Below are 15,000 nucleotides of genomic sequence, written 5' to 3' on the forward strand. Positions count from 1 at the left end.
TTTCAAGTTGGCTTATTGAGTTTTGCACTTCCTTCTTCATTTCTGCCTGAGTTTTCTTCAATGTTTCTATCTCTCTTGTGAATTCATTCAGAAGTTTATCCCTATCTTCTTTTAGCTCTTTGATTTGTTTGTTCCTGTGTTCTTTAAATTCATTGAATTCCTTGATCATGTTTATGATTGTTCTTTTAAATTCAGTGTCCTGGGTTATCTCTAGGTGTTCTCCTTGTAGAACTCTTCTACAGGATTGGTGGGCTTTGCTGGGAATGTAGTGTTTTGGCTTTCCATTTTATTATATCCAGGCTCTCTCAGGAGGTCCTGTGCATTGTCAACCCTATGCCAGAGAAGGGCCAGAACTTGGCACTCTCTTCTTTACTGCTGAGATCCCAGCCTTAGCCTACCAAAGCCAGATCTGCCCTGGGGCCTTGGGAGGGGCCTCACAAAATACCAGGTAGGGGAATGATATTGTGCAATTAGAAGTTCACCACCATGTGGAGGCAGGATCGTGGGGCTGCCAGGCTTTCCCCTGGTTTCTCAGGCCCTCTGGTAGTTGGAGGCCAGAGGGAGGCCAGAACCCTACAGTCTCTGGTGATCTGCTGAGCTCTGAGCAGCTACCCCGATGGAGGAAGTCCAAACCCGCCCTCTCAGGCTGTCTTGCCCTGAGGCTTTATAGACTAGTCCCATTTCCTGTCTGTTCTCTGCTTCCAGACTGTGGTGGTCATGTGACCAGCCTCCTCAGTCTAACCACCTTGTCTTCCCTGCCATGACACCCCTCAAACAATAAGCCAAAATAAACTCTTGCTCTCTTGCTTTGTTAAAATATTTATTATCAGGGCTGGAGAGATGACTCAGCAGTTAAGAGTACTGACTGCTCTTGCAGAGGACCCAGGTTTGAGGTCCAGCACATACATGGCAGGTGACAACTGTCTGTAACTCCAGTTCCAGGGGACTTCTGGGGCATTCCACAACATGGGTGCACTTATACACATGCAGGCAATACACTCATACACATAAAATTCAAGTATTTTAAAAATATATTTATCATCATTGTATTTGTGTGTGTGTATGTGTATATGATGTGGGAGCAGCGCACGTGCCATGGTGTGTGTGTTTGGGTGGGTGGGTGTGTGGGTGTGTATCAGATGACAACTTTATGGTTCTCCTTCCATCTTTACATAGGTTCCAGGAATCAGATTCAATTCCCCAGCTTGCATGGCAAGTTCTTTTACCCACTGAAGCATCTCACTGGCCCTTAAATCACTTCTTGTGAGGTATTTGGTCACAGCAAAAAATAGCTAACATAGAGGTCTTACAGAAAATACTTATTTTCTTAAAGCTATTTATTCTCCAAAAAAAAGCATCTGGGTGGGGATAGGATGTGGCTACCACATAATAACCCACCAGTCTGACAGGTACTGTTCACTTTCTTCCCACTGAGCATTTGAGGTTGGACAAGGGATTAGAACTACTGCTCTGTTTTCATGTGACTTTTATCTCAATACCAAGTCTACCTGAGTACCCATGATTCTCAGTTATATTTGACTTGGTTCTCCCCCCTGGAGGATCTCAGGCCTGACTGCCCTGTGGAAATGTTCAGAAGGGTTTTTTTGCTAAATAACACTGCCCTGGCATCATGCTCAAAGATCAGAACACAGTCCTAGAAGCCAGGGCACCCTTTCAGGGCCTCAACCTTCTTTGGAAATGGGAACAATCATTGCAATTTTTTGTGGAGAATCAGCACATATAAGAAAAAAAAATTGTCTCCATAAATTGGTATTAAAATTAATAATAATACTAAAGCAAGCCAGGGTGAGAGTGCACATGTGTAATCCCAACATCCAGGAGGCTGAGGCAAAAGTATCATGAGTTCAAAGCCGCTCTGGGCTGCATAGGGAGACCCTGTCTCAAAAAGAAAAGCGGAAAAGCATAACAAAGATTGTATTGGCGAACTGTTGCCACTTAGCTAAGGTCAATTTTGAGAGATCGTTGGAGCAAAATCAAAAACAAACTTGGCCTGAAACAAAGTTAAAGATGCATTTGGGACTCAATGTCATCTTGAAGTTGTTAGGGGAATTCCCATAAGCTGCAAAGCTGCCGCTCTATCCAGAAATAGATTATGTTCAGTAAAATGCTCCCTGCGTGCTTCCAACTGAACCCGGTGCAGCAGAGTGCCCTCGATGGACTCCAAAGGACTGCTTTTCTCTTGCAGTCTCTCTGTCTTGAAACATGCTTTTACAATAGATCTGAGAATGAGTGGAGAGCAGAGACTCCAGCAAAGCCGGGGCCCTCCCTGCCTGCCCTCTCCTGGCACCTGCCTTCATGCTCCCCTATAGAGTAAGACTTTCTGCTTCAGCACAAAGCAGCGCAGTCCTCGCTCCCTTGGGTTTGGGCTCTCCAAAGTGTTCTCCGTGCACAGTGGTTTGATGTTGCCTTCTCTCAAAACTGCACTTTTTCTCAAGTAGAAGAGTCTTCACAATAGGCAGTGTATCTAATTGCATTGCCCCCTCCTGGGAAGTTGCCTAGGATCAGTCTTCTATCTCGCTCGCTTTTATCAGCTAGCTCCCCCGTTCCCAGGGGTTGGAAGGCCAGGGAGACAGAAGCTCAGCCTCAGACATCCTCGTTCTCAGTCCTCTCCCTCTCAGAGGAGAATCTCACTCCAGTAAGTGATCCAGGCAAGCCATGTGGCAAGATGTGCACACACAAGCCCATGTGTCTATTTTCCTTTTCTCTCTTTTGGGAGTCCTGACTATGTGCTAGGCTGCTCCCTGTAGAGTCAGCCCAGTTGAGGGGCTTTTCATCTTTTAACTCTAGGTTGGATGTACACTTACTATGGGAGACCCAGGGCAACCTGCAAGGCTCTCTGGAGATTGACAAAAAAAAAAAGAAAGCCCTGGAGGACTCAGGTTCTTCAGGCGTCTGTTTCATCATCATCGAATCATCAAAGCATCTCTGTTCTGGCCCAAGAATATGTTTGACAAGGAAATGTGACTAGATTCATCTCTTCTAAGCCAAGATTTTGGTGACTATGAAACTTTTTTCTCTTCTTTCCACTCTGGATGTAGCCAGACATTGCCACCACATTTAATTGACCTAACCTGAACTAGACCAAAAGGACTGTGTAAAATAACCCACATCACCCAGGAAAATGGCACCATTCCACACACAAAAACATTCCTCCAGCTTTCTCTGCTCATCTTTCCCCGTGTCTACTTCAGAGCTGCAAAGATTTCACACACATACATTTCTTTTCAGATGTATTTTTTTTTTCATTTCTTAGGGCTATTACTGGCCATGACTGATACATAATAAATGCTCAAGTATTGCATTTATGGGACTGGAGGGAGAAGTCAGCAGTTACGAGCACTGGCTGCTCTTGCAGAGGACCCAGGTTTGGTACCCAGCACCCACATGGTGGCTAACAACTGTCCATAACTCCAGTTCTAGGGGATCTGATGCTTTCTTCTGACTTCCGTGACATTGCACAACATGGTTGCACTTACACAGATGCAGGCAATATACTCATACTCATTAAATAAAAATAATAAATAAGATATTCTAAATATTGCATTTACAGCTTCATTTTAATAACTAGCTCAAGCAAAATAAGCTATTTTTACTCTGATACTTCATAAGAATATACACAGCATTACTTTATCAATTATCTCCTTCTGCTGTTATAAAACTCTACAAAACACAGAGGACTTTTAATGAATTAAATGAACCTGTACTTGTAATAGTTAGACAGAAACCTAGAATTCTAAAGGAAGCATGAGATTAAATTCCAGTGTTCATATGAGGAGCAAAAGGTGGGTATTTGATTTCAAAAGGAGGATGCCAGGAGTGGCTGGGGCCTCCTCCAGCCCAGCATTGTTGGTGGGACTGAAAAGAGTTTCAAGGGTGTTCCTTACATTAGGAAATTCCAGAGGTTTCTGTCAGGGTGAGAATCACCACCAATGTGGGGGATGAATGTCACTCCCCACGTGACCTCCATTTGCCATAAAGTGACTACTGACCAAATGGACTTCTGCAAGCAGCAGCTGACCCCAGGATGCTATGTGTCTACTTGTCTTAGGCCCCAAAGAGTAGGTGCTTCCTCCAACTGGCCTAGTCAGAAGAAAGGGTCCAGCTGACACCCGAGAAGGCTCAAGTCAGCACTTAAGATACCAGGTGAAATGAGCCACAAGGCCCTCTTCCCTTACATAACCGTACTGCAGACTCAGTGCAGTTCCACAGGGATGCGTAGTTTGCACAGATGTTCCCGCATAACATTCTATGCTTGAATATGTAGAAAAATTCCTAGTAAAAGCTTTTTTAAAAATTTATCTTCTGCCAAACACATAAGATTAAATGTATCTAAGCAGCTCTCAAGGAAACTAAGATAAAAAATGAAGTTAAGATTCCTCTCAGGAAAATACTCAGGCTGCTTACTCAAAGGTTTCCTAGTTTTGTTTGTATGGATGCAAAACAATAACAGAAGGGGTCCAGATAAAGAACACAAGAGCCGCAGGAGACAGCCTAATCAAAATTCAGCTCGGGAAATCAAAAAGATGCCTCCTGAACGGTGCCTGGCATCTGACCCTGAAGCCATCAATGACCTTGTATTCTTGTTTTGATTTCATCCATGTTCAGTTAGTGCCAAAGCAACGCTTCATACTGTTCTGCAAACGCCTGGGGTGAGGTCCCACTACAGAAGATGTAAGATAGAAGGATCTAGCATCTGTGGAGCAACTGAACATGGGCCTCACTCTGCACAACTGTTCAACGTGCTCTGACTATAATATTCGGGTGACCCAAAGTGCTAAACACTGATCTTGCCACCATATTTTATTTAATGCAATATGTCAAGCCCTTGGGTATGACAGTCAGAGCCCAGAAGACACCCGAGTCACCTGGTATCAGGGCCCTCGATTAAGCAGTGCATCAAGAAAAGCAAAATGAATTGTTTTAAATCTTCAATTTAAAAAAATTATTACATTCATCAGGAGGAGGCACACACACATGCCTCAGCCTGTGTTGTGTGTGTGTGTGTGTGTGTGTGTGTGTGTGTAGGTCAGACCGCAAATTACAGGAGTTGATTTTCTCCTTCTACCACATGGGTCCTGGGGATCAAATATTCAGGTCATGAGACTTGGCAGCAAGCACCTGTACCAACTGAGCCATCTCACCAGGCCCCCAAATCTTCATATTTTTTTCCAAGTCTTTCAGACTATCTATACCATTAATCTTCTTTAAGAGATAAAATGGATATTTAATTTATTTGATATTTAATTTAACCAGCTAAAGTGAAGTTGATTTTAGGACTTGACCAAACACAGACCTCTTTCTTCAAATGTTAGACTAATAAAGTTGAGGTTTGGTAAGAGAGATCCAATGAGGCTCCTTAGAGTTTAATCCTTTACCAGGACAACTAACTGCTAATAGTGAGACATGCAAGCCTCTGAAAATGGGAATAATTCTTCATCATAGGTCTTTAGCTTTACACTCTTGAGGTTAGATTCTGACTCATCATACTATCATAACTAGCATTCTATGCACATTTCTGTAGACAGAGACACCTTTCATCATCTTGTCTAAGGAGGCCAAGGTTATCAGAACTCTTTGATTAAATTCCAGTCATGTCCCAACCCTGTACTATTCAGTCTTCAACTTGGATGCAAGTTTATTAAAACTTTATATTCTGAGTGGTCCCAGCAATGACTTCATCATAGTCCACTTCATCTACAATTTTGCTATTTGTAGGAGACAAGAAACACAATGCCTGAATTTACACTAATAGTTTCTCCCACTGGATACATTGTCAGCTCTGAATTCTGCTGCTGCGTGCTCAGTGTAGAGGATAAGGTGCTAGCTTCACCCACAGCCAGCATTTTTATTCACCTAGAGCTCATGAAATTGCAGAAATTGGAAGTGTGTCAATACGAATTGCCCAATTCCCGGTATGTTTAAAGAAAAAAAATAATAAGTTGCTTCTCTTGCTAAGAAATAATCAGCTTGAGTTAATAAAAACACATTCTCCAGTGAAGCACTATTCAAATATCCTGGAAAATAACACAGATCATCCCATGATCCTTCACTATACATGCAGATGAACAACTGTGCTCCCTCAGTATTTTCCCTGTAACTTTCCATATCCTGACAGCAGTATCTGCCGTGTCCTTGTCAAAGTGCAAATGGTGACAAGACTTTGTCCTGTCTACAGGAAAAGGTTCCCAATGGTACTACATGAAAAGAGCCTTTGAAGGACGAGCCCTATTTCACACAAACGTATGAAGTTTAACATCAGCATCCCCTCCCACCAGTAAGTAATAAACAAGAAAGGGCCTTTGAGATCTGATAACTGCTGTTAGGTTTTCCCACACCACCAGTGGTATTGTACACTCTGCCCCAAGAATGCAAAAGCTTTTAAACAAAACTTGGCATCCATGTTGATCGCATGAACCTGTGGAGTGAGGTCATGCTATTGTTAACAGTGTTTAGTTCAGCAAATAGGAATGTGCATCTTGCATTGTTCTTCCATTGTCAACAAAATCAAGAGAGCATTTAAAAAGTTTTATTTATCATTCGACTGTTATTCAAATCCATCCCTTTGTACGTAAGTTCCTCGAGTACAGGGACAGTTTTCAATTTAACATCTGTCTTCACAAAATTTGGCCATAGACAATTATGAAAAATGTACATATGCGAATGTTATGGGGAGCCAGCACTTTCAGATTGGATTACCCACAGGAGGAAACATGGCTGGTACTGCAGCTCTACCCAAGCATCCATGGTTGGGGAGCTCACAGGCTCCAGGGGGGACCTACTAGTATTATTCTGCGAAAGGGATATAGGATCAAACTGTCCTCTAAATAAATATCTTTCTACCCATAGATTAATGCAGCTATCAGACTTCTTCATCAAAGGACCTTCTTTGTTCAGTGGCTACTGATTAATGCAGAAATTCACAACTGGTTAGAGTACAGAGAATAAGTGACTACAGAGTGCTCAGCCACAAATAGGACATCTAGATCACACTCCCTCTCCCCAAAGCTCAGGGGCCATTGTGGAATAGGGGTGCAGAATGATTGTAAGGTCCAGGGGTTGTGTCTCCTGGTTATGACAGAACTACTTCACCCACTGCACTCATGACCTCATAGCAGCTGTGGCTGTCTGTACAAGACCAAGATGGCGAACATTCTAGTGTGGAATGGGAAGGAGTTTATGAGCCTCCATAACTAACTGAGGAACTATGGACAGTTGATGTCATTTGGGGGAGAGAGAGTCATCTTTCTTTAAGAGTGTGTCTCCTGGTAGGTAGACTGTGCTCCAGTGGATGGTCTCACGGCCATGAGTATACAGGCAGCACGAACTGGAGTTGATGGGTTATTATTTAATGCACACACAGGGGACTGAAGAGAAAGGTCAGTCAGCGAAGTGCACACCACATAAGCATAAAGACCTGAGTTCACTCCCCATAACCATGTTTAAAAAGAACAAAAAATAGAAACATGGCTGCCATCCCAGTTCGGAGGAGGCAGAAATAGAAGGATCCCTGGGGCTTGCTGGCCAGCCAGTCTAACCAAAACCAGGTTCAGTTACAGACGCTTTTCAAGAACTAAAGTGAAGGGTGATTGAGGAAGACCCTCTATGGAAACTCCTGGCAAGTACTACAGGAGTCTTGGATTTGAAACAAGATTCAAACCAGACACTCCAGCCTGAACAAGAAGCCTTAGCCTAAGCAACACTTCTAGAAAATTACAGTTGATAGAAGGCATCCTGCTGTATCTTCAGATCTTCCAGATATTGTATATTCAGCTCTACACTTCTAAATGTGGGTAAAGCTTATTAAATCAGTATTTTTCCTCATGGGTCACAGTGTCTGAAGTATCCTGTTTCTACTTCACCTAGAGATTTTCAGTTTGGGGAAAAATTACAACGGGAAAACTAATTTACCAAATTAGTTATACGTTCCAGTTCAAGTCCCAAGGAAGAATTTAGAAGGTAGAGTAGATGAGTCGCTAGATGAAGAGAGATCCAGAATGACATCACCTTCTCCATTTGGTGAAGCTGGGTAGATGATAGTAGCACTTACCAAGACAGGGAAGGCAGGGGACAGCTCCCAAGTAACCGTTACATCCTCTCTTGGGAGGTTTGCCAAGAATACTAAGCCAACTCTTCCCCTGACACCACTGCTATTATTCTTGATCTTTTCCTAGTTATTTTGCTCTGGGTACTCATGACAGTACTCCAAACAGCCTGACCTGAGCTGTATGTTCTAGGGAGCACTAAGCTATGCCCTTCAACATAGAGTGTTTCTCACAAGCGTTTACTACACGGCTCTGCTGATGGATAGTATGGATGACCGAAGGGATGAACCCACTGAGACAAAGTCCAACAGCTTCCTCCAGTCTATAAACTTTCATCTTAGCAGGCAGAATTTGGATAAAAGACTTCCTTTTCCATTTGAGAGCATCTTGGAGTGTAGTCAACAGTTAACTTTTACATGGAGCCACAGTCATCTAACTGATGAATTAAGCGTTAAAGATGAAGCAGTCCCCTGGTCCTCTACAGCACTCACCAGGAAACCTGCTCTGAAATAGCTGCCAGGCAGATCTACTGGATAACAAGACCTGCCCAGGGGTCCCCCTACCTATCAAGACCCCAGCCCTTACAAATGTGGCTCTATCACCCACTTAAGAAGAATATATTAACAAAGAAAAATGCTTCTTTTTCCTCTCTTGATTATTATATGAACAATTTTAAAGTCTTGTGTAAATTTGAGGCATTCCTAAAATAAATTAGATTCACAAATAGATTTTTACTTTTCAAAGATTTTAAAAAATGTATGTGTCTCTGTGTGTATGCCATGTTTGTGCAGGTGCCCATGGAGGCCATAAGGGGTCCCCTGGAGCTGGAGTTACAGGTGGTTGTGAGTCACCTAATGTGGGTCCTGGAACCAGGCTCTCTGGAAGAACAAGTGCTCTGACCCACTGAACCATCTCCAGCTCCAGATTTTGACTTTCATAATACCACATTATGGTTATGTTAGAGCTCTCAATTCATAATAATAGTATAGAAAGCTTATATTTAATATAATAAATGATCAAAAACCACCAGTACTCCAAATTATTTTAAGATGTTTTACATTAACGTTTTAGTTAGCACATAAAAATGGGTTTCAGTACCTTCGCGGTGCTCGGCGGCGGCAGAGTGTAGCGGCTTGCACAAGTGATGAAATGTGGTCTGAGGGACAATATGACTACGAACAACTTCCAAGAGAGCGATTTCCTCCTCGGACTCACCCCAGTGATGGCTACCATAGACTAGTTAATATTGTGCCAAAGAGACTACCACTGCTAGAAAAGAGGCCACCACTGCTAGAAAGACCTGATGAAGGAAGCTACAGTAGATATTACAGTCATGTTGATTACCGAGACTATGATGAGGGCCGCAGTTTTTCTCATGATCGAAGAAGTGGTCCATCTCACAGAGGAGATGAATCTGGCTATAGATGGACAAGAGATGATCATTCTGCAAGCCGACAGCCTGTGTATAGGGACATGAGAGATGGCTTTAGAAGAAAAGGCTTCTACTCGTCCCATTATTCGAGAGAACAGTCTCCCCATAAAAGGGATGCTCCTTTTTTCGGAGAATCACCTGTAGGCCGGAAGGACTCCCCACACAGCAGATCTGGCTCCAGTGTCAGCAGTCAAAGCTATTCTCCAGAACGCAAGACCTACTCCTTCCATCAGTCTCTGCACAGAAGTAAAGAGAGGCCCGTCCAGTCTTTGAAAACATCAAGAGATACTTCACCTTCAAGTTCTTCAGCAATTTCTGCATCCAAGGCATTAGACAAACCAAGTAGGCTAACTGAAAAGGAACTTGCTGAGGCTGCAAGCAAGTGGGCTGAAGTCTCTGAGTTTGAGACCGGAGCCACAGCACCTTCATTTATTGATCAGACAGAAGAACCCGAGTCAAACACAGCAGATGGACCAGAATTGTTTGAAGACAGTCAGCTGGACAGTCGCTCTAAAGCAATAGCATCAAAAACTAAAGAGATTGAACAGGTTTACCGACAAGACTGTGAAACTTCCGGGATGGTGGTGAAAATGCTGATTGAGAAAGATCCTTCCTTAGAAAAATCTATACAGTTTGCGCTGAGGCAGAACTTGCATGAAATAGGTGAGCGGTGTGTTGAAGAACTCGAGCATTTCATTGCGGAGTATGATAGTTCTACTCAAGATTTTGGAGAGCCTTTTTAGAAGAATTAGTGCCCAAGCCAACAAAATAAAAATGTTTCTAGATTTTATGCCCGTTCAATTATGTAAATCGTTACTATTTTGTGATGAAGAGAAGAAATACTTTATGATAGCTGACTACATTTCCAGTGTCAAATAGATGTCTAAAACAGTCTTTAAAATATATTAATTCACATTTTTTTCCTACATATAGAATCTTCTGGCCCATACTCACACACCCTCCAAAAAATAATGGTCAGTTAATTTTTTAGGGTTTGAAAGAGCAGTTTTGGGGAGCTTTCTGAACTCAGCTGTGTTCTATGGTCTTCCATAGTGTGTGATCATCTGGTCATGTGAGTGTAATGTGGTTAGAGAGCATCCACCTAAGGTGAGAAGTCTGATTTCACAGAGAACGATATCATGTGAAAATGGTTTCCAATTTCTATTTAATTGGCTTGCTGCTTGCTTTATTTCCATTTGTAACTGTTAATGTCAGAGTGTACTGTCTTCATGATTTAGAACTTCGGTATATTAGAGAATAATTCTTACTCAGTTATTTTAAAAAGCACTTAAACTCTCTAAAGGGCATGTTAGGGTAAGATCTTCCCACACAGTGAGCAAGCTCTGTGCACTCTTCTGCTAAAGTGCGCCTCAGCTCTGGCTGCCGTCTCCGTGTGCAGGTCTAGACAGTGGTGTAGATCCGAGCAGTAGAAGGGTCATCTGAGATGAACACGTGGGACATTTTCAATCTGAGCATAGAGGAAAAAACGCAATACACGAAAGCATTGGAGTGTTGTTTTTCAGTAGGCCCCACTCCATCAACAAAAGAGAGCTGGTGACATGTCCATGGCAAGCCATTTACATGGTGTTCTGTTCACTTCTGTAATCTGAGCTCTTTGTTATGTGGACGTTTAGAGCATCTCAGCTTCTCACAAGTTCTATCTAGAAAGAAGCAAAGCAGAAATGCAGGAGGCCAGCGTTCCGCAACCACAGCAAGCCAGTCACAAGGGCCCCTGGGGGGCCTACTCACTTCAGGCTCCTTCCATTGGCACAGTGATATGAACTCAAACACATCATCTGGGCATTAGTTCCCTTAAGAATCATGGTTTCCATTACTGCCCCATCTCATTAGCCCCCATCCTCACTGGTTTGTTTGTTTGGGTTTGTTTTTGTTTTGTTCTTGCTTTTGGTATTCTTTGTTTAATAAGACAGGGTCTTTCAGTGTAGACCAGGTGGGCCTGGAACTCATAAAGCTCCCCGGCCTCTGCCTTCCCAGTTAAAGGGACGTGAAAGGTGTGTGCCACCACTCCTAGCATGCTTTTTTCATTTCCGTTCACTTTTGTCTTTTTTTACTATTTAGTTTTTTTTTTAAGACAGAGCCTTACTATATAGCCCAGACTGGTCTCAAGCTTTCCATATAGCCTGGCCCATACTGGCCTTTAACCCATGAGTCTCCTGCCTCAGCTTCCTGAGGGTTAGGAGTACAAGTGTGAGCCACCATGCCTGTCTTTACTTTTCATGGCCTCTGTCTGCACTATCTGCAGTGGTAACCCAAAGGATATACAGATGATACTAAAAGTAGAAATAGCAGTATAAATGATTTTAATGATTCATCTAATGAATATAGGAAAATATGTATTATGCCATTCTGCAAATTAAAAACTTGAGGACATTTTTTTTAAGTTTCCTAAGAGAGAATACCTTGAATTTTTTATTCTTGGCATTGAGAGTCTATACATATATTCTAAAACATGCTCTTCCTTAATGTAGACAGTGATTAATTGCCAGTCACTTTAGAAAGCCTGAAGAAGGTACTGATGCTATTTTTCCTTCCACTATTTTTCTTTTCTTAAACATTTTAATCCCAGAATTCAGTTTAATCAAGATGTTAACAAGTTTACATGTAATATTTCAGAAATTACCAGAGGTATATTCATTTGGTAGAAATCCATTAAAAAGAGAATCTTACTGATAGATGCATTTAGATGTAGTTTCAACAGATGATCTCTTCCTCGTCCCTCAGGTTACAGTCCGCACTTAAAGCTGTTGATATGCCGTCAGCATTATTCTGCTAGGCTTGTCAGTGTTAAGTGTTCATTTGGTTTTTCCTTTATAAAATGCCTTTTAAAGTTTCACTTTAGGGCAGATAAATTCAGATGTGTACTAGACTATGTATTTTGTAAAATGACCTTGATTAAAGAGCCGTCTTTGTAAATGACCCATTCTTTTTAGTACACCTAATTGGTGTGATAACATTTTCATTGTCTTACCATAAAGCCTTGACGATCAATGTGGGGAAACATAGTGTAAGCTTTTGTGAACTTTAGGAATTCAAAATAAAGCAAACAAGATTTTAAAAAAATGGGTTTCATTGTGACATTTTCATACATGCACATCATTCTACTTTGTTCTTACTCCCCTTGCTTACTGCCTTCCCCCACCTCCCAATTATATTTTATTTAGTTTTTATTTTATTTTCCAGTGCTGGAGATTGAAGCCAGGCTCTTGTGCAAGCTAAGTAAGCATTCTACCACTGAGTTATATACCTAGTCCAGCCCAAATGTTTTTAAGTTTTCTAGATTTTTTTTTTCTTTTACTTTGATGGTAAAAATTATATTTAGGAGACATTGGATAGAACTTCAAAGTTAGGAGCTGGAGAGATGACTCAGCAGTTAAGAGCACTGGCTGCTCTTGCAGAGGACCTGGGTTCAGTTCCCAGTACCCAATGGCACCTAACAACTGTCTCTAACTCTAGTTACCAGGGAATCTAACGCCCTCTTCTGACCTCCCAGGCATTGTACAACACAAGTACACTTCCACACATGTGGGCAACATACACATAAAATAAAAATAATAAATAAAATATTTTAAAAAGAACTTCAAAATTAGAGAGGCACCTCCAATACCCTCAAATTTGTAAATAGAGTTAAATTAATTTAAAACTAAGACAGGAATTTAGAGCTGTTAGGAAGCAGTCTACAAATCACTGTCTCCTAATTATGAGTGAAGTTAAAATTACAGCACAAAGTAAAAAAAAGACAGGCAAAATGACAAAAAAATTTACCTTTAAAGTCCCATTATAAGCACACATGAACAAAGTAGTTTTGAAGACTGATTTACTATTGCTCCACCCTAGACTTTGAAGTTAAAAGACTACCTGCATAGTCAGGAAATATGCACACCATTTCCTATCTCAGAGGAAACACTGAGACATTTGAGTTTATTACAGATTGCCCCGGGCAGTCTTTTAGACATACAGAGTTCCCCCAGTGATGTGGGCAGATCTGAACACCGGGCATCGCTTTCACAGCAATCTTCACTTTCCTTGCTGGGCTGCTGGTTTAACACCCAGTGTACTTGAAGATGACCACATCCGAACTTACTGTTGTGTTTGGAGTTGTTTTCAGTGTGTTTCGAAAACAACAACCAACAAGAGAAAAAAAAGGATTTTCCAGACTGAGGAAGTCAGTTTTCTGTTCTATATTAGGTCAGGCATTTGGTAGGAAAAAAGAATAATTTGGTTGACTCACTGACTCTTTGTTATTGACTAAGGCCCTCCGAAATAACTGTTTAGCCGAAGAACAAAACACAAGTCCTCCAACACTGTGGAAATCCCCCAAGCTTAGTTTTAATCCAAGGAGTTCACACAAGATCTTTCCTTGTATGTATGTGGAACATCTACACAGATGTGAAATTTTAATCACATGCCATTAGTATGTAAAATGACATTCACTTTAAGAATTTATTGAGAGTTGGAGTGGGGATATAGCTCAATGGTAAAGCACTTGCCTATGGTGTTCAAAGTCCAGTCCTCACTTAAGAAAACAAAAAACCTGACAGTGTTACCAGGATGAGAACCTGTGTCTAGACAAATCACAGGCCATAGGGGAGAAATTACTACTATCATTCTGCTAAATAGACATAATAACTAATTGTTTTATCCACAGATTACAGCATCTCTCAATTCTCACCACAAAAGTTTCTTCTGACAGCAGATGGTGATTAACAGAGACCCACAAATGATCAACGTGCAGAGAGTAAGAGATTGTGGAGTGCTCAGTCCTAAATGGGACACCTATATCACACCCTCTGTTCCCAAGGCTCAGGGATCACAATGGAAAAGGGGGCAGAAAGAGTCAGAGGTGGCAGATGAATAGAAGAAAACCATGTTTTCAGGACATAACAGGACAGTTGCACTTATGAACTCACAACACTTATGACAGCATGCACAAGACTTGTGCACATCCAAGACAAATGGAGGCTGTACTGAAAATTACTGCCGGGAGGTATCCAGTTTCCTCCTCCCACCATCCTTACCACAACCGGAGGCAAGAATTCTCTAAAACCGCCTTTTGGAAAATCCTAACAAGTTTATTGGGCTTATTAACAGAGCATAGGATATGGGTTTACTCACAGAAGAGTGGGTGACCACCCCCCACCCCCCCACCCCCACCCTGCCTCATTTATGGCTGCACTGGAAAGTCCACACTCAAACATAGATCCTGTGACTTCCCGAGAGCTGCCCAAAATGGCAAGACATGCTGACTCCTCCCCACATTCCTTTCGAGGAGTATGGGAAGGAGGTGTGACTATAGCTTGCTGGCATAGTGATTGGAAGACACTTCTAGGTAATAGAGGCTGAGGAAAGGTGGGGGAGGTGGGCAGGAAGAGGCCTGGTAGGTTGACTAGACTCCAGGGCATGGACCCAGATCTAGAAGTGGGTGAGAGGTGCACGATGGAATTGATAAGCCATTAAAAACAAAGATGCATAAATAAATAAATATTT

General features: G+C 42.0%; 1 protein-coding gene across 2 annotated transcripts; it reads left to right on the plus strand.

Moving 5' to 3' along the window:
- Positions 1 to 9,208: 9,208 nt before the first annotated feature.
- Positions 9,209 to 10,460, plus strand: LOC103724634 (periphilin-1-like). 2 transcript variants are annotated; one of them, XM_008821764.2, is made up of 2 exons: positions 9,209 to 9,282; positions 9,469 to 10,460. In XM_008821764.2, exons 1-2 carry the CDS (start codon positions 9,213 to 9,215, stop codon positions 10,236 to 10,238), a joined length of 840 nt encoding a protein of 279 aa, XP_008819986.1. In that variant the 5' UTR covers positions 9,209 to 9,212; the 3' UTR covers positions 10,239 to 10,460. The 2 variants fall into 2 exon arrangements, with proteins under 2 accessions (XP_008819986.1, XP_008819985.1); XM_008821763.2 differs by having other exon boundaries at positions 9,213 to 10,460.
- The last annotated feature ends 4,540 nt before the right edge of the window (positions 10,461 to 15,000 follow it).

This window comes from Nannospalax galili, unplaced genomic scaffold (assembly GCF_000622305.1).
Source record: "Nannospalax galili isolate Female #2095 unplaced genomic scaffold, S.galili_v1.0 scaffold207, whole genome shotgun sequence".
NCBI lineage: Eukaryota > Metazoa > Chordata > Mammalia > Rodentia > Spalacidae > Nannospalax > Nannospalax galili.

Coding starts and splice junctions, on each gene's coding strand:
- LOC103724634 (XM_008821763.2), top strand. CDS start 9,213: ATGTGGTCTGAGGGACAATATGACTACGAACAACTTCCAAGAGAGCGA.